Consider the following 20,837-nt stretch of genomic DNA (forward strand, 5'->3'; position numbering starts at 1 on the left):
ATCACCGATTATATGAATTCGAACGTCTGGCTACGTAGATAAGAATAGGAAGCGCCGTATTCCTTCCTTTTGTAGGAAAATAGTAGTATAGTTATATCTACGTAGAGGTTGAGATTACTTAATTTGGAAGAAGTACACTATATTAAACGACATTTCATCTATCGCACTCACTTGCATACCCTCATTTGCTATGAGTGCTCTTTATTTCACCTTGTCTGCGTACTCTTCGCAGCCAACCTCCGCAAACAGTCACCAAACCACATAAACACACCCAAACAACGCACGAGCACATGAACCCATGACACACACACACACACACAAACGCACGCACACACTTCAAGTAACAAATGATTCAGATGTTAGCAATAACAAATGTTCTAAATATATTACAACTTGGACGAAAGCCTTGGGATTCCTATCAATCAGTTTTCCATCAATCAGCTCTACTTTTCACATTTTGTACTCATTTATGTCCATAATTATGCATTTTTTTCTTTGACGCTTACTGTCATCCGGGCAGTTCAGTCTAATGACCCAATAGCTCTCCAACATACTTTTTTTCTCTCTACCGACTTTCAACCTTCTGCAGGCTCCGCACCTTTTCGTCCTTTTCCCGTCCCCGTCATACGAGCTTGGAATAGGCAAACAAAAAAATGGAGAAGCTCTGGAAAAAATAGGAGAGCGAACCGACAACTAACTCAGAGAAATGTGGACCTTCTCCGCTTCAAAATTTCCCGTGGAAGAGGAGCGTTATGCCCAGCTGCCATGCGAGGCGCCACCCCCTTTGCCCGACAGAATCCGGCGAGCTTCCCCTCTTCCATCGCCCACACCTCATCCCGCTAACTCCCGCGCACTCCCGGCTCCCTCAACCCGCCTTCCCGTGCATCGCGCTCTCTAACGATTGGACGCCCAACTCCCGGTCACGTGGGTGCCGGCACGCGCTTCCATAAAAGCGCGCCGTCACACGAACGCCAAACTCAGAGTGCTCGCGCGGCACGCCGCAATTCGTTCACTGCTGTTTCATTTCTTCTGCAAGTGTCACGTCACCAAAGGAAAATAAAAATAGTGTAAGCGGTCTTCAACGTTAGCAAGAATCATTGAGCACGTGTGGTTGCAGAGTAATCTGTGAAAAGAAGGTGTTAATCTAAACGCTCAGTTTTACTAGGACAACGGAAAGGCAGTTAGCGAAGAAACGAAGGCGTCAGTCACTTTGCTTCGAAGTACACTACAGCCTAGCTAGCTTGGCGCAGCAGTTCGTTTTCTCCAGTTAGAGTTAACTTATAAGACGGCGGGTGTAGGGTAGCACAGACAGGCACTACTGCACTTCGCTCGCAACTTCAACTGCCTCGCCGACCATGACGTCCCTGTTTGGCGTGCTGCTGCTGGTCACCGCGTCGTTGTGTTCCGCCCTCATCGTAAGTGTGCTCGTTTTTGTTATGCGCAAACCTTTGACAAGTAGATGTCACTGCAGTAATGCGGCAGGCTTAGGGAAAAAAGAAAAACGTACGCTCATTGCCAGAATTATATCATGCTACGCTCTCCTATTTGTTTCTATAAGCGCGTCTATGTTCTGTTCGGTCAACTTTCTTTTCACAATTTCAAATTTGCTTTATATTGAAGCTTTGTCCGCAGAGTGCATATCTTGGCGAATTAAGCGGCCTTGTTGAGTGAGCATCAAATAATTTAGGGGCAGAGAACGTCATCAAGAGGTCTTGTTTCAAGTGTCACAGAAAGCTTATTCTAGGAAGCGTTGTCTCATGGCGCGATGGCGCGTTGCCTCACGCGTTGGCTACTGTAATCTATAACTAGTCATTTAAAAGGATCCACGAAACTACATGTTGCCTAGGAGAAACAAAAGATGTGTGCACATTATGACTTTACATTTACTTTCTTTACAAGCGAGTAAAACATCTGCCGCATTGCTCACCAAAAGAATAGCTCAGCCTCAAAGCCCTCATGTTGATAGCTCTCATGTCGGTCGTTTAATTGTTCAGTTCAGCTGCTTTCGCTGCACAGAAATCCTGCTCGGTCATAAGACTGGCATAACACTGGGCAAGAAATTTGCTGCTAACTAGACCCGCCACCGAAGCAGTGCGAACGAGGGCTTACTCCCTCCCAGGTCGCTCCTGCCAGCTCCCTCACAACAAACGTGGGAGGAGCTGCTCAGAACACCGGACGGAAAACTACAAAAAGCCCTCGTTGCCTGGGCTGAAAGGGTCGTTCCTCGTGAGGGTCCATTCTAGGACTCGGGCCTGCCAGATCATAACTGAGCAAAGTCTCAATAAAGTTGTTACCACCACCATTACCTAGACCAAATACGTCGGTTGTCCACTGAACTAGCCCACTGGCTATGGTTTTCTGACTCTGAGCACGAAGTCGCGGATTTGATTCCCGACGGCAGTGGTTTTTTACTGTTGGGGAGGTCTGAAATGACGGTGTGTGCAAGTGGCCCAGTTGTTCAAAATATAAAAAGAGGATGATGTAATAAGTCTTATCTTAAAGCTTTCGTATTTCTCTGGGTTGTCACGATCAACCAATAAATAAAATCAACAAAATCAACCGATCCACCACTCAATTAAACGCTTTGGTGTCGGTGCCAGGGCTAATGGTTCCATATGGTATACATTAGAATTGCATAGATTAGCGATACTCAAACAATGAAGAAGAAAGAGAGCCACGTCGGTTCAATTCATTATCTTGGTGTAAATCGATAAAAAATTGTAGAATATAGCGCGTCATTTGAGGGGGGGGGGGGTATGGGAATCGCAGAATAACTTTGGCAACTAAGTTTTTCATTTAAATGGCAATGTATTGTTCCACGTGGTTCTCATGTACATCAATACCGCGCTAGTGCAAATACGCTAATAAATATGACGCCATGCTGAATACAGCAAGGCATCTTGCTTTCTTGTACGGCAAGTCATTACAATAAAAGCTTCTTCTGCAGTGCGAATTTAAGAAAAGGAGAGCAGGAAATGCACAAATTTTTAAAGTCACTGCCTCTCTATGATTTAGTGGTGGTGTTATTGCACTGACTTAGTTACGCGCGTTCACAACCGCGGACAAGCTTGCACAAGTAAAACCTACACCGAGCTTTCCAAGGCCGAATGACAATGGCAGCGAGAAGCTTGTATGTCCTGCTCACGAGACAGTCGCATTACAAGTGTTTTCGTTTTCTCTTATGCATTCGTAAAAGCCTATCGGCATGACAACATCGACGGGCCGGCGTGGACGGCCTTCCAATCTTCACTGGACGTTTTCTTCTCTCCGTAAGCCCATGACAGAGGTTCCCACAGGGGGTTCACTCACAATATAGTGCTCGAGGACCTCCTCCTCTATCCTAGTTGATGTATTACACTTAGTAAATCAATAAAACATGACTCTGATTCTGATGGAAAGAAGAGGCGGAGAAAGAAACCGAACAGCCAACTCTCGTATTACCTGTTTTATGCTAAAAATCGATGCCGCTGTTCGATACCGCCCAAGATCGGCACCAATTTTGTTGCGGATCATTACGAGATTGACTTCGGAGAGTAATGCGGTGCAGCCAGGCTTCCTTCAAATGCCATTCGGCCGCCAACAAAATATGGGAAGTATCTGCTTAGTTCGGCTTAGGCATAGCATATGATTTAACTATGCCTGCTTAAGTGTTGCTGCTGGCAAAAGGACTGCCACAAAGGAGCATTAAAACGTTTCAATATTTAACTTAGTGAGCAAAATTATTCACCGGAAACGCTATCATGAGCTATATCGCCTCGCCAGTAGCAAACTTTTCTGACCCGCCGCTGTAGGTTAATGACTCGAGGTCGAAAGTTCGATCCCGACCGCACTGCTGGCCGCATATCGATGTGGGCCCAAATGCGAAAACGCTTGGACAGTTAGGCTTATGTGATAGTTAACGAACCGCATGTTGTCGCAAGTAATATAGTGTCCCCGACTATGGCATCTACCAACCGAGATTTAGTACATTTTATCCCGTAAACTATGATAGAATATTCGTTCTCGGCATGCAAGTCGTTGTTAAAGATCGCAGAGCCACACAGTGTTACTTCAAATGGTATGTGTAGCCAATGTAAATAATACAGACGTGCCGAGGAAGATGGAAGATTGAAGTTTGAAGAGACCAACAGTGGCCGCGCAACAAATGTCGCTGGAGTCGAAGATGCCACGAGGAGACGTATCTTCGTAAAACTTGCAGCCTTGAAGCAACATTAGCCCAAATACGTTATTCATCCCACTGCTGTAAATTACGTGCAATTAAAATAAATGTGAACTGATGGGCCACACGTCACCAGAACAGCACGAAATTGCCGAACTGCAAGCGCGCAGTGATTACTTGTAAAAGAGAGAAATTAAGAAGTGAAATGAGGGAAGGGGGAAATATAGGTGGGAACTGAGTTTGTTGTAATGCGCTCAGGTGAACTTGCCGCCTGTCTGGCACAGCACCTTTGCTAATTTCCATGGTGGCCTAATGACTTCAGAAACAGATTTTTTTTCATTGTAATACGCGTGTACGAAATTATGTGCCACCGAGCGCATTCAACACGCCCGCCTCACCGTCAATCACAATTCAAATTCCACAATAGCGTTCAAAACCGTGAATTAAGTGGTTTGTACTTTATAATGTTTCAGTTTCGTTGCACTTGTTCTCCTAAAGACAGACTATGAGCTGCGACAACAGGAATCGACAGAAGGCTTTCTTTATGTAAAAAAAAGAAGTTGTTTTGTGACATTGAATTCTGAGCTTTTACGTCTCCAAAACCACGACCTAGGTATTATGCACGCAGTAGCGGGTGACTCCGCAATTAGTCATACCACCTAGGGTCATTTACGGTGCGCCAAAATCTGAGCACGCGGGCGCTTTTGGATGTAGCTTCCCACAAAATCTGAGCACCGTACTGGGATCCATTCGCATTGGCATGTGCTCGGCAGCACAATGCCATACCCACTGGGCTGTCGCAGAGGGAAGCGGGGGAGTGGGAGGGGGGGGGGGGGTGTCCTTAACATATTCGTCTCACTACTGGCATTCAATTGCGTGCTTTTTCGAGTGTAATGTAGCCTCTCCCAGAGCGAACAAGTAAACTGCGAATAGTGCTCTCCAGAGGGCACTTTTGGGCAAGTTTGGCAAAGAACGCAAATGTTTACAATAGGTACGTGGTGTTCCGGGATATGTGTAAAGGCGTAGTGATTGCAGGACTTCGAGTATCGCATCGATTGTTTCCTCGCGCATAAGCACACATTTATAGGGCATGTTTCCGCTGGCAGCAATAGAAGGCGTTGGCATGGCTCAGTAGTAGAGTCGCTGACTCCCACACAGCAGGCCTGGCCTCGATCCCGGCAGGAACGGGGTTACTTTGTTCTCATCTCAGGCTATTTCGCTTGGCACAATATCGCCAACCGATATGGCTATTGGAATGAGCCCATAAGAGCTTGCGTTGTAATATGCCTAAAATCAGTCCCGAGCCTCATAGACATACAAATGATAATGAAGGCGCTGACTCTCCCTGCGACATCTCTATTTCTCCGAAATTTTCACTTGACTTAAAGCCCTGCAACGCTATGTGTTGCAGCACTTCAAGTGAACCTAAAATTCAGGCCAGCAACAAGAAGGAAATTGCAATAAATTAAACTATATAGCAGATAGATGAGACGCCGTTAAGAGCTAAACAAAGTGCCATAGAAATGTGACACCAGGTGAGGATGTATGGAAGAGGAAGGAAGAATTTCCCCTCACAGTCGCGTGATTATTTCTCACTTCACTGTGTCGACTGATCGTGACGCTGAGTTTCTAACTGTCCGGACCTCACTATCGAAAGACATGTCTAGAAACAAAATTACAGCGCGCGAAGCACCCATTCGTGAAATACATGTATTTTACCCGGCGCCATGTGCTTAAAACACAAAAAAACGCGCAGATTACGCGGACCACATTATTCCGTCAATTAATCTGGTTCGTAGCCAATGATCTATTTATTTTATATATTTTTTATTGCGTCTAATGCTTTTTATTGCGTTGACGAGGCGTGTGGGTGGACGGGTGCAAATGAGCTGTCGTCGGCGGACGTCTAATTCGCGTTTAACGATTCTGCCTGATAAGACGGAAGACGCCGTCCGCGTGAGTCGTGGACAACCGTGTATCTGGCCTCTTCGGTCTCATTATTTAGCTCCGGAGATGACGGTCTCACCGGACACACCCCTGTAAGGAATCTGGGTCGAGGAAGTTTAGGAGTGCCAGACCCAGCTGTAGCGCAATTAAGAAAGCGGAGCTAATTAGTTGGATTCGTGGGGTCAACGACTGGGTAAACTATCGCCTAAATAGATATTTCATTCTGCTTTTTGTTTAGCGTTTTCTAGGTTGATCAGAGAATGCATGTACATTGCACGACATTTTTCAAATCTTTATTTTTGCATGTCGCATATGAATGTTTAGGGCACAAGGTGAAATATGAATAGATGCAAGCGCAGTGCTTTTAACTTGCGTAAGGATTTCCTCAGATACATCAATGCTTTGATGGGCTGACCAAACATTGTAATTCTGTGCTTGGAGGTCAAATGAAGAAAATGGATATATAATTAAAGGGGGAAATAAAGGAGAAAAAAAGAAACAAGCATATAAATAAATAAAGAGAGAACGGACGAAACAAAGTAAGAAACTGAGAAAGAATCACGTAATACGTAATACTAATTATTACGTATTACGTAATACGTAATAGTATACGTAATAATCACGTATACTGTAGTGGGCGCCTCTTCTATCATGTGCGGGAGATTATCAAAATATGCGGAAGGGCGCAACAAACATCGGCGATTGAACGCTGACTGCACTCCCTTTGATAAAACTCCGACATAAAATTTCAAATCAGAATATACAATTCTAATAACCCGCAAGGAAAATTTTAGCCGACGTGTCCTTCTTGTTGATCAGGACTGTGTTCGTCGCCGCCGAGTACATTTCAGGACATAAATTTTTTTTGGGTGAGTCGGTGTTTGCTGAGCGTCGTGATATTCTAGAGCAAAAAGAAAAACGACAAAGAAAGATTGTAAGTGACTGACAGAAGAGAAAGAAAGGCGGCGCTATCTTTCTTTCTCTTGTGTCGGTCACTTAGAATCTTTCTTTTGCCGCTGCATTGTGCTACGATATCATGGCGTTTTACGAGCAAGAGAACGAGATTGCCTTGGGAAATGCACGAACGAAATACTGCTTAATATGGGCAAGAACTTTTAATTTCGGAGAAAATTGTAGGAATCTTAATTTCCTACTGTAATGCTTCCTGAGAAGCTTCAGGATTCTATAGCAAACAGTGATTTCTCAAGTACGGGCACCTCTAAAGCGGTAGTTATGTGGGACGTATGTCCGGCGTACATGCACAGAGGCGTCACTACGTTGCCGTGCTCATTTCGGGCTGCGGCTTAGCGGTTTTGCAATTCAAGGTGTTGTTGTTCCTTGTGATTACCTGCGGGAATTTTACAACCAGTAGAGCACACACCCCTTAGTAGTTGTATCATCGTCAATCGGACACTGCGCTTCAAGAAGCGCGAGGTAGACGGAAGCTGACAAGCTGTAAGAATGGACGTTTGTTTTCAGTTCACGTCGCAATATAGGGGCAGGGAAAGGAAAAATAGCAAGAGAAACAAGGTAAGGGAAAGACAAGATCCATGACCGATCCCCCAGACAGGGTTGCGCCATTCCACTAGGAAACAACAACAGAATAGGCAGCCGGGATGGCACGTGTACCTGTCGGCTTCAGTTAAGCGAAGATATAACAACAGGAAACTTACAACAATAGTCGCAACACTGCAGTTGCAAAATTGTTCGTAGCTAGAAAATCTACTCTCCTGCGTCAGGAACCAATCGCAAACTTCTTCCATAGTGGCCCGTCTCCATAGCTGTTTCTTAAAGAAGAGACAAAGAAGTCTACAGCCTAATTGCGTAACAAAGGAAAAACACTACGGACAACGACGCTAACACTGATGCTAAAAAAGAAAGGCGAGTAAAAATGATCATAGTGAGGCTATGTTGAAGATCCCATGTGCCAAGGGAATCAATGTTCCACGAACAATTTTGCAGGTAGCTGTGGCGAAATTCACAAAGCCTTTTCTTTGTTAGCGCTTTTTTCCATTGACCAGCCGTCTTCTCCATTGATATTCGTCCAGGGTCGCCATTCGCTGAACTATTATTTTACAAGCATTTCTACCGTAAGGGCTTTTCACAGCGAAGCTGTATGTGGCTAGGCATTTTCGTCGTCCGCGAACAGCCCGCACACTACTAGCTCGTTGGCGCCCCTCGGCGCAACGGCGCAAACGTAGTCCTGCAGCTGCTCACGCGTTCGTCGTCGTCGTCGCCTTCCCCAGCTGGCTCCGTTGCCGCTCATTGCTTAAGGGCGTGTGAACCATTGATTGGCAAGATGAAAGCTGGCTCCGTTGGCGCTGTACATTCCAGCGTAGAATTTGATTTCTCTTCTGTCGTCGTAATGCGAGGTCGCAGTGAATTTTTTTTATTTGCGGTGGCATGAACGTTTGTATAAAGGGACTTCTTCCATTCATTGTCTGACGCATTTAATAACAGAGGCGATACGAGAATGTGTGTGCATACCTACCATCACGATGTAGACCGATCAAGAACATAAATGCGTTCGTACCTTTCTTAAAAATTTATGTCACCTCCGTGTCATGTGCTAAACAGCTTGGATGGTCATGCATTTTCTCATAGTGGAATGGCTCATAATTTGTTGTAATTAAGAGAGTCCTTGTCAGCAAACACCGTTTCGATTTGGCCTAGTTAATTGCAGAGCGCCGACCTCCGCTGCGACAGGCTGTGGGTACGATTTCCACCGCCGCCTGGCACGCGCTGGTTTAAATGAGCACAAGTGTGCGCCACCCTCGCATTCGACTTCCTTCACGGTGGATACGCTTGGAAGAGGAGCCTGTGCCTAAAATTTCCGTCGGAACCCTCGTGAGCGCAAGAAAAAGGAGAGCGTGTGTGCGTGCGTGTGTGTGGAAAAATCAGCAGAACATCAATGGCTGGGAACAGGATACTGCGGTATAGTATGACACTGGTGAGGAAGCCGTCTTGTAGCGCACTGCCGCACAGGACACAACCTTACTATCGTTTGATGCTTATCTTTAAATAGGGCACCGTCTAAAAACTAGGCCGAAATGCAACCCTGCGCCACACTGGCACAAACCCGTCCTGGAGGATTGACCAAGAACAGGTGCGCACCCCATCTCTATGAAACAGATGTGCACATGCCCAGTGGCCGAGGAATAGATTAGACAAAGTACGGCACATTTGACAAATTTACAGAGGCTATTGAATTTCATGTATGATACCAACAAAAGGCCTTGTGCCTTGGAGGTACCAAGGAGTAGACATTATATGTGCAGGATTTACGTCTTCATTTGAACAGAGCTGCCCTGACTCGCACTACATAGGCGCTCGATCACACTTTGTTACCCGCTCACTGTGGGAAGGCCCAACATGGCTTCGCTTTAACAAAGCCAGTCTCGGGATAGAGGCTTACAGTATATACATAGATCGAGCAGAAAGCGCTGACATCCCAATACAGAGAAGTTCGTATTTGCGCAAGCGCTATTATCGAAGAGTTTCGCCGATATGACATAGGATGCAGTTAATGAGCGGTATAATAGGCCAGCATGGGGAGAAGGAGCTTTTCGCGTCGTTCTACGTATTCACTGGCCGTAAAAACTTCCGCTGCGCATCTTCTTCAGAATGCCGTTGCCGGCGGCCTAATTGTTTCTTTTCTCACCGCAGACGCTACACCTCGGATAGCCTTTGTTGCCGTTGTTGTGGGTGCCATTAGCCACAGAGAAGGTCCAACAGCAGGTGTTCGCGGCACGTCACCGCTTTTCGTGTGGGTTTGCGAGCCCACACACGCAACGGAAGCTTATACAACGCAATGAGGCGTGACCGCTCGGGGGAAGGAGGTGCGAATCGTTCAGAGAGGCGTAATACTCCGTTTCTGCTGATAGGTAGTAGGTTTTAGTGCACTTGAGCAGGAGGACAAACTGCTACGTAAAGAAGACTGCAGAAGAAGTTAGGGAGAGAGGTCCCGGTTTGAGGAAGTGGCAGGGGATGCAGCGGCGCGGGAAAAGGAAGCCCGAAAGCAGAGCTAATGAGGTGACCACGGGCTACGCCAATTATGGGGCCTTCGCGAGCCGGGAAAGCTAACAGGCGTTCCGGCAGAATTGCCAGGACAAGCCACTTATAGCCGACGCGGAAGCCGCTGGGAACTTGGTTCTATCGAACGAACAACACCACATGCGTTTGTGGTCCCGCCTTTCGCGTTTTGTTTTCATTTATTTATTTATTTTTCGTGCACCCGAATCCTAATAAGGCTTAGTCCTTCCGCGAAATCCCTGAGGGAAGTCCACAACCAGCAGTCGACAATAACTGAAGTCATTTTACTGGAACATCGACCAGACTATGAACCGAGCTTTGGGGCAGTTTGTGCATGACTTGAATTTTAGCATGCCACGGACTTGACCAGCATGTGCGAAAATATCATATGACGGACTATCTATTCGTGCCCTCGGCCGCCTACATCACCACCACTAGTACCTAGATCTTTTCGTTTGTCAGACACAAAGTAGCAGGCTGGAGGAGTCTAGCTCGGGCTTAACTATTTTCCATTCCCTTAATGAATGTCTTTACCCGTTTTTATAAAATACCCACCGCAGTAGAACCAATCACAACTTGCCATTGACGGGTTCGATTTTTTAACGCGGTGTCACGTGTTCACTTGCTGATCCGAATGACTGTACGAGAACGCACCAAGGCGAAAGAACTGCGATAAAGAGTAATTCAGGTGTCGGTGGTAAAATCCAACGTATCGAAAAATAGTGTGGACCTATTCGTTCTGGCAACGCTAGTTGGCTTCAAGGTACAAAAAACGCGAGCGAACGGAGTATTTATAACGCCTGAAGCCAAAAAGAAAAACAAGAATAGCAGACTTCTGAAATCTGGCAGAGTCACTGCCTAATTTCAAGCGAAGCTGGTGTTTAGTCTAATTGCGTTAGGAAGTGCCATTGTGTGTAATCAAGCCAAAAGCATTTAAACTTTGCAAAAACATGACACAAGAAAAGGACCCATGTTTGCGCAAATATGTGCCAATAGTGTCGCATTTGGTTCCATAAGGAGACCGTCAAAAACATCCGTGGTATATCGTCGTAGTTAACCCGCCTGTACAGATTTAAACGCCGCACGCATACCCAACGTACCATTCTTCCATTCCCACCAAAACTAGGGTCGATGCCGTTCTCGCTTTAGGAATTACAGTGGGTGAACGTCTCCTACACTTGGTATAACACTTGTAAAACTGTACAATGTGGGTATTCCTTAAGCAATTGCGAACTAATAGTATCGACAGCATGAAACGGCACGCGCGACGTTTCGTGCTGTCAAAAGTTTCTGTATGCAATGCCAACTGGCCCAACGTACCTTGCTGTTTAAGCAATTGCTAAGCTAAGAAACGGTGAACTTTCCCCACACTTTACCCATACATTACGAAACGGGAACACGTTGTCACGTACAGATTTCTGAGGAGACTGCAAAACATCGCAGATGACGGCCGTATAAAGCTTTTGGGCATTTGCCCAATGAATTTTATAATTCAAAGATCGTAGCTTAGCCACACGCAATTAATTTCGCTTGCATATTAGCCGTTACGTTTGCGCCATTTTCTCAGATTTAACTCAGTAGCTCTTACAATTGAGTCAGGACAGCAGAGTAAATTCTACGCTGTTCGTAAAACACGTAATCACGGCATCATCGCGCACTGAGAGAGTTAGCGGTGCTAAGTACGGGTCAATTTTTGATGTTTTGTCTTTGACGTACCTTTTTTAGGGAACTACTCGTCAGATTACAGGGGTATTTTACAGATTATAGCACATTGCATTGCCGACAGTCAGAACATAGATATTAAAACAGGTCACATGCTTCATCCTCCAAAAATTAAAAATACTACCGTTTTGCCCTCATGCGCCATGAGTTTTGTGAGCAATACATTTTTAAGCAAGTTGTTAACACAATCCGAATTATCTTATGTTCTGTTTCATGGCAGTAATATTTGGAATACACCTGCCAATACACATACATGGTCTTACAGATACACGGGTTCGTGGGAAAAGAAGTACGCTGAAGCATGAAACTTTAACTAAAATGTGGTACACGTAACAAAAGTAACAAGAAACCCCTAACAGAAACCTCTAACAAAAGAAAGCGCGCAGCGGGGAAGATCTGTAGAAAAATTTACATATGCAGGAGTTTTGAAGACAGAACGCTGAAACCAAGGTGACCCCGTTTACTCAACCATGCCCGTTTCACAAAAAAAAAAAGAAAAAAAGCCTCGCTCCGAAAGCAAAGACCTCTGGCCTCATTCTAATTGCGCCAAGTGCGCCTGCATTACGGTGAGAACAAACACGGAGAAAGGCTACGCAACACGCTCGACTGCGTGCAAAACATACGTTACGTGGCTTACGGGGCGTTGTGACATACTGCATTATGTTCGCATATACTCAAAACAAAACCTCGGTATACGTGTAGCTGTGTTCTCAGATGGGATTGTTCGAGCCGTTGGCAATTAGAATAACAAGAACGGTGTGTTTTCGAACCGCACCCTTGTGATAGAGTACACAATGCGTCGTTCTTTTCTTTTTATTGTTTCACCACACACGGGGATGCCAAGCCAACGATGGAAAGAGCTCATTATTTCTTGCCCCTTGGCTGATTCTTCGTTGTGGCTTGTAAGAAACGACTCCGCGCCCGGCTTTGTAAGAAAATAATAATTTCTGTCAATATTTTTCATTATTTACTGGTGTGGTGGGGCGAGATTTTTGGTGACCGAGTATTCCTTTTTTTAAGGTGTCGCTCATCCTGTAGCCCTACTTAGTGAGAAAGTAGAGCTGGATCATTTCATGAAAAAAAGTGCGCTTCCGCATTCCGCTTCTCCTGCTCGCCACTTCTGTTCCTCTACTTTATTTACCTTGCATGCATAGTGTGTTTACGCGTTAGTGCTTTATTGTTATTCATACTTTCTTTGTACGAATGAGCGAAGAAACGATGACCATCAAGGCTTTCAGTAAAGTGGTAAGAAATGATGGCGGCCCTCTTCATGTCAGGCTCAGCTATTTAGATCGCCACTCGTAGCCATCGCGTGTGTTCATAAATTGAACACCTCGCTACCATTAACGTTGTTCATGAAGTAAAAAAAGAGGTATACTTATAGTATTTGTTTTCCGCAAATCGAGGAAACCTGAAGAAAAGGGAAACTAGTGTTAGCCAAAAAAAATTCCGAACTTAAATTTGCGAGAGGAGGGAGAGAGAAAGAAATAAACAATCAAGAATCAAAGAGACTTACTTTATCAAATAAAAATAAAATTGATGAACACCGATCACTTGAGACTGTTAGGTTGACGTGCTCCATGCACTGAAGTCGTCAACTAAGCGACCCTAAGTTCGTGTTATTACAATTAATTATGGCACTTGTGTTGCCTTTATGAAGGGCGTTTCTACAACAACGCTATTAGGGGTTGCTTTCCCCACTACCGTGTCAGCGTGTAGAAAAAGATGCCGAAAATAGTGCAATGGCCGGGCGGACCCGCGGCGGAGGTGACGCAGGCGTTAAGCACAACCCACACGTGGGCCCATCCCGAAGATACTACAATACTGGGCCGATCCGCGGCGGAGGTGAAGCAGGCGTTAAGCAATGCCCATACATGGGCCGATTCCAAAGTAAGAGCAATGCACGGCCAACCCGCGGCGGAACGGAAGCAGGTGTTAAATACTCCCCTCCCCATACTTGAGTTGATCTCAAAGATTGTGCAATGCCGGGCCGATTCGCGCCAGAGGTGACGCAGGTGTTGGGTGCTCTCCATACGCGGCTGTCGTACAGTTCACCATTAAGAGGAAGCTTTAGCTGGCGTGCTCTTATCTAAATACATGTAAAAGGAGAATTCGTTTTTCTCGGCAACCACTGCACCAAATTTGACGAAGTTTGCTGCATTTAAAATAAAAGCTCAAATCTAGTGACTGTTGGTTTCGAATTTTCGATTTATATCCTCAATTTTTTTATAAAATATTCGCAAAGATCAATAGTTTTCAGAAAACGAAACTGTCAAGTTTACAACTCTGGAACTCAGCCACAAAAGTGATAATACAGTTCTGTGAATTGCGCCTAATAGTAAATCTAAAGCGAACAAAATTGATATGTTAAACATGAATCTCAAGAAATTTAGTAAAATGGAAATACAGCTTTTGCAGAGCCCTTGTAAACAACGTAACAAATTCATGTAAGATGTAAGATGACAAATCGAATTTATCCGCTTTCAATGGTGCAATGGATGCCGTTGACAGAACCGCGATATCAGCAATGAATTTGTAAACTTCGTGCTTCTATTTTTTTTAACTTACAAATTTTCGAAAATTGTTGTAACAAGATTCAGGACCTAAATCGAAATTACGCTTGTAACAGTCACTAGAATTTAAATTTCTCTCTCAAATTCAACAAATTCCGTTAAAATCGGTCAAAGGGTTACATCGGAAAGACGTTTTTGCGTTTTACTTGTATTTGAATAGGCCGCGTCGGAGTTGGGCCCGAGCTAAAGCTTCCTCTCAAGGGGCCTACATACACAGCTTTGCTGGCCATCCTTCTTCACATAGTGGAAGTGCACTGATATTTTTTAACTACAGAAACTAATTAACATATGGAAGTTTCGCGTGCCACGTATTTGGTTTAAACTGAAAGTCTCACCGGTAAGGATACAGCTATTTTATGAACTTCTATAGGCATCTTTTGGCGAAGGAATGTGCCTCGCGAAGTATTTGCTGTATTCTCTTTTTATTCACTGAATGATGTATAGTCAACTGTACAGAAAGGGAAGTGCTTCAGGCAAGACCGAACTTGTTACGACTGGCGCTTTCTTGATAATCCAGTCAGCATGGGTATAATTCAAGGCAGGTTGGTTGGAAAACGACAATCGATTTGTTTTGCCATCCATACAAATAACAAAAACAGGCAGAAAGAAAATACGCTGCGCTAAACTGACTGTCGCACAGCAGTGCCCCTATTGCGAGTCACCTGGAGACGCCATGCCCGTTTCATGCGGTTTCAAGACCGCCCCGTAATTGAGACGAAAGTGAGTTTTATTTCGTTATGAATAATGCGATAGCACTCTTTGGGGATTTCACGTAGATTTCGGTATGTTTGTTTGACCATTTGTTCTCGGGTACCGCCTTTTACGCAAACTTGGGTTATTATAGGTTGTCCGTGGTCTGATGGGTAGAACATCGAGCTGCCGTGGTGAGAAAAACCGGGATTAGAACGAATCGTCTGACCAACGTAGGCCCCTTGGTATGTGCCATTGGGCACTTCCCACTCGTCAATGAAACTCTGTGACAGACGCCAGCGTGAGTCAGTGGGCTCGTCCCATTGGGTATGTGCGGCTCTTCAATTAACCTCTTGGACACGAACTTGTATAACTTGGAACTAAGACACACGAACGCTCTCGTTTCAGGGGCAAATAGCTCGCTTCTTAGCACGCTTCCTAGCCCTGGGCAGGTGACACCGGATATATGCCACTGGAAATGGCAGCTAACTATAGTGCAGCATTTACGCCATGTACACCAATTGCACAACCATTATAAGATATACCGCTAATCGTATTAACGTCGTCAATCATCTCCACAGGATGGATGAGCCGCCAAATTAATGATACTTCATGGCTCGCACTTCGATCAAGATAAGATTTTTATGTCTTGGTGACGGATCAAGAGCCTTTCACCAAGCTCGATGTAATAATTCAATAACCACAATAATTTTTAAGGGGGTATTGAATAAAAGCGTAAATAAAAGCAAATAAATGCTGCTCAGTAATGGTTCGATGCCGTAGAGACTTCCCAGCAGTACGGCCTCTTTACAATTGCTGCTTCCAGCGCACGCAAGCGACATTACTGCCGTTATGTCATTCAGAGTGGAGCCAAGCGCCCATGTGGCGTTGACGTCACATGAGCACCGTCTCCTTTTTTTGGCTTTCTGCTTTCTTCCATGCTGCACGGCCAGTTTGTAGCGGCTTTTTTGTTCGCACTTAAAGTCATGGTAATCGCAGGGCTGCTCGCATTGCTGCTGTCTATTCCCACGCTGCAGGGGTCAGACCCGTGACGTTAATAATGCATTCAGCTAGGGTAGCTTGTTCGACCTTTGTACAAGCTAAGACCACCCAGAAACGAAAACACGCAACATGAAGAATACAAGAAGGCAGAGGAATAGGGCACCCATCCTTACGTCTTGAAGTAGCGTGTTTTAACACCGCAACGTCAAAATGTCAGTGACGTGGAGGCGAAAGCTATGACAACGTGTCTGTTCGCGCCGGTACTGCGACCTTTGAAGAGAAGAGATTAGTGTTCTTGGGTGGCGTATGCATAGGTGTGAGTGTTTGCAGGCACAATAGTAGCCAGTGATACACACACCGCTTATTGATTTTTGGGTGGTCTAGCCAGTTGTTTGCATCAGGGCGAGATGAGCGAATGCCGATAGACGGAAATTTTCAGTAAATTAGGAACACCGTTGCCATTTACCACAATGCCGCACTTAGTCCACCCCACATTACACCTCCAAACGTCGAAGAACAAGTCAGACTTGAAGCATTTACACAGTTTGGACACGTGTACGACGACAATATAGCAGACTTTGTGGAAATGCTATGGTAAGATTTATTACTCATGCGAATAACGAAGTCTCAAGAAAGTTTTTTTGCGTTTCCCATTACTGTTCCGCTGACGATATATAATCGCCGACTTTACGCTATATCAGACAAGCTGATAGCCTAACAGTACACCATAGGCTACGTCCCATTCAGGGTGTTACGGCGTGCTGTAACTTGATCTTGAAGAACAGTTCCTCGCACTTGCGTGACGACTCGTTCACTTAGACAGCCCTTTCGAAGACGACACTATGCGAACATGATATCCGCAGCGATGTGAGCCGGTTTCATTTGAAGCCAGCACAATGAGCGTAAGCAGATTGCATATGACTAAGCGTGTCGCGTTGAGTGCTTTCGGAGCTGAAAAAAATTTGTAGTGACGAGGCGGATGATAGATGAATCGCGCGCACGGGCAGCTCAGAGCAAAATACGGTGTTTTATTCCTAGCAGATTGTTGACATCACGTGACCCGTGACGAAGAGCTATAGAACATGAGAGTCACGCATTTCAGGCGCACAGTCAGCAGCCCTCAATACACCGAGCAACTGACATTTGTCAAAAAAAAAATGGAGGACGCTTAAGCATCGCCTTTAAGAGTGGAACGCGATAGCACTCAAAGATCCCTGACAGCTTCTCAAGCTTCCCGGCAACTGCATTGTATGTTTCCGTAATGTTTACCGGGAAACACTGGCGGCGAAGGCTATGCACGAAGGCGGGCTTTCTGGTCTAAACGCGGCCTCTTGCGTGGGCGGCGATGCGGCGGAGGCGAGCGTTATCTGGAAGTGTTTCAAGGAAGTGGGCGCGCCACTCCGTGGACTCTTAGATATTTACGCGCCGGCATGTGCAAATGGCGGACGCAGTACCCAGTCTGTGCATTGTATAAAGGCTGGAAAAGGGGCTTGTTCGCGTTTTTTTTTTTGCGTAACACTAGTATGTTTTCTCATACATTGGAATTACAATCTGAGAGCTATCATGTCTGTAGGATGTGTGTAATTCTTAGTTTACAATTTTCCACGTATGCTATGTTGAAAAATTCAATTAGTTCAGTGAAATCCCTGCGTCAAATGAACGGCCTGGGTATGTGTGATAAGAATACATTTGTCGTAATGACGCCCGACCCCGGACGCTGGATGGCGCCGCGGGACGCTGCCGCCGACGTCAGATTTTCTGAGACACGGGCACATTAACGCTATCAAGTCAAATCTGTAGATGCGTTAAGGAAACGGTAGTAAAATATAAGCACATCCCCTTGCAGTCGTCGATTCTCAGTTTGCTGAGTGCTGATTGCACTTGCCGGTTTAATTTCCTTGGGACGTTGATTCAAGTTGTGTATTGTTCGGGACCGAACATGTCGAATTACCGAATGAAATATTTTTCATTTATTGGTAGATATGTGGATAACTGTTAGGCTCACTTCGCCAATCGTAAAGGTGGAACTTCTTCCTTTTTTCTATTGACTCCTGTAAAACATATGTTCAGTTCTGCAACACCTAGAACACGGTATTTCACAACATGGTATTCGTGTTGTGAAATACCGCGTCTCTACGCTAAGTCATGCTACATGGCGCAAAATTTATATATCTGTCCTCCCTCGTATCTGCGTATAGGCTCGGTCCTCGAAGTTTCTTCGTAGAATTCTTTGACATTGCTACCGCAGTTCATGTAGTAAACGTGTTTTTTTTTTGTAAAGAGATTTTTCACTTAAACAAGGACAGCACCTTTAAAATGCAGCCAAACTGCTCGAACCCATATCACCAATTGTGGCAGCAGAGGTTCAGATAGCCGGCATACAGTTATGTGTAATACCTTGTGACACAACTAAAGATTCACGATACAAAACTGCTGCATGCTACTCAGGAGCTATGGCCGACAGATATCACATTATCATATTCTCATCACTGCCGTCAGGTATGCAGTAATTTTGGCTTGCCCTGGTTTGGAATATGTGCGCCCGATGGTAATGCCAAAATAATAAAAGCCTCTATGCTTAATTAACATGCAAACTTCAATAGCCCGTGAGAGCGCCCAGAGTTGTTTCTTTTTTTTTGCATATGTATGTATTAAACATGCTTACATGCTTACGTACTTTCATTTGGCCTATCTCAATGGCTCCGGGCACAAAGAGCAGTCAGAAGCGTAAGGGGTCACATTACAAGTACTAGACTTGAAGACTTCTAATGTGGTGTTCTGAATGCACTGTTCACTGTGTCGAAGTCATTTAAGAACAATTAGCTGTTATTAAAACCTGCAAGACTGAATAAATAATTTCCTTTCACAATTAAAAAGCCTTATCAAGGCTAGTATTGTTATGTTAATGTATAACCGAACAGTTGAGAGTGTTGATGGCATCAGGTACCTTGTAGCTATATTTGAGAGTCATCTCCATAGGAAATACCAAAGCCAAGCCGCTTGTAAAGAGCTTCCAATCCAGTGCTTTGCTACAATCCCTGTATTACAGTTTCTATGAGTGCTGCCTTAGCTATTGTGAATCGGGGGGCCAAACATGCACACTTTCCCGAACTATGTCACTGCTTCGACAAACGCGGGCTTTCTACCGGTGCAACCATTACAGTGACACACTCCTTTGGGCATTATGAGTGCGTTCATTTGCCAGTTTAAGGAACTACACGAATTTCTGCCTCACAAGCAAGGTAATAAACACTAACGTCCCCCTACTTCGTGTCATCTTCCTTTTGCCATCGCTAAACGTGAGACATGCAGACAGCGGCAATCTAAATCCTCTTGTGAGCTTCAATGTATACAACGACCAAATATGCTTAAGCTTGAACCAAACCTTGTCCTTATCTTATTTGTTTCGTTTATCCATTTTATTATTATACACTTTGTGTGCTTGCTTTATTTCAGATATCACGTGAATATTATATTGCTTATCCATATTACAATTGTGTTGAAATGAGTAATTGTGTAAAACAATTGTTTGTATATAATACACATTCCGTACTATTGGAAAACACTGCCTTAAATCGGTCACTAGCCATTGAGGCTATCGTTACAAAGATATCCGTATGAACTTTTCTAATCACGCAGTAAAGTTTACTTTGTTTACTTGATGAGATTGTAGCGTAGAGCGAAAACTTTACAATTTATTGCAGGGCCCACAACATTTCAGCTTATTTTGCCAAATATGCAAGCCCCTCTAAAGCAAAAGAAAAAAAAACCTAGAAATGAACCGTAAGCAAGAGCAAGCCAGCAAGATTTTCGAGTGTGTCTTCTTGAAGCCTCACTCAAGATTTGCAGCATTTTTGTATTTTAGGGTTTCGGCCATGATGAAAATAACGCCAATGTAATTTTTTTTGCTCATTGAAGACAACCACACATGCTATCTTCAGCATTTGAATATGCAGGAGCAGTGCTTTCGAACTGTCATGACGCGACAACACTTTCGGCCAGATTCTTGGACTGTATCAGCTATCTACCGTTGTCTTCCTGAGTTCCGCAGTCTCGCAAACTTGATCTATTCTTGACGGAGCGAGGGTTTCAGGGAGCAAGAAGGAGGAAAGCCATTATTCACTGGATGCATTACCAGTGATACCCATTTAGCATACAGGATGTGTACATGCAATCACCAAGCGCGCACATGCGCTGGCACCTAGTCCGCATTTTGTATCGCGCTCCACAAAATTTTCCGATGTTTTACGCCTTTCTTGTAGGCGACGGTTGCCAAGATTCTGAACAAAGGAACAAAAAATTAATGAGGCATTCCCCTCTGTAAAGGTGGATGGCCAGGGAAGCTGTTTTGCTCACGACACAGAGGTGACACAGAATTTTGAACCAAGGGACGAACATATTTTGTGCCCTGATCAGTGGTCTTCGTGTTTATAGGTACGAAAACAGATTCACCTATACCCTGTGTTGTTAAGTATATTCGTCACGTAAGACAATTGATGACTCATACTGCCTGAATCAGTGGCTCTTACCGCCGTAAACGCGGCCTTCCCATTACGTGACAGAAGAGAAATGAAATTCTACGCTGGACTGAAGAGCAGCAACCGAGCCAGCTGTGGACGATGGAGTTGATGAACACGTGACCAGTGCCACGAGTGCCTTCGCGCGGTTGCGCCGAGGGATGGCAACGACATACGTTGATGCCGCCAGTACAG

At 44.9% G+C, this 20,837-nt stretch overlaps 1 protein-coding gene across 2 annotated transcripts in view; it reads left to right on the forward strand.

Moving 5' to 3' along the window:
• Positions 1–991: 991 nt before the first annotated feature.
• LOC142574124 (uncharacterized) overlaps positions 992–20,837 on the forward strand; it is a 176,687-nt gene continuing 156,841 nt past the window's right edge. For both annotated transcript variants that reach the window (XM_075683280.1, XM_075683281.1), the window contains exon 1: positions 992–1,415. In XM_075683280.1, the coding sequence (XP_075539395.1) occupies positions 1,356–1,415 (60 nt within the window). In that variant the 5' untranslated portion in view covers positions 992–1,355. The remainder of the gene's footprint in view (positions 1,416–20,837) is intronic.

Source organism: Dermacentor variabilis, chromosome 3, assembly GCF_050947875.1.
Source record: "Dermacentor variabilis isolate Ectoservices chromosome 3, ASM5094787v1, whole genome shotgun sequence".
Taxonomy (NCBI): domain Eukaryota; kingdom Metazoa; phylum Arthropoda; class Arachnida; order Ixodida; family Ixodidae; genus Dermacentor; species Dermacentor variabilis.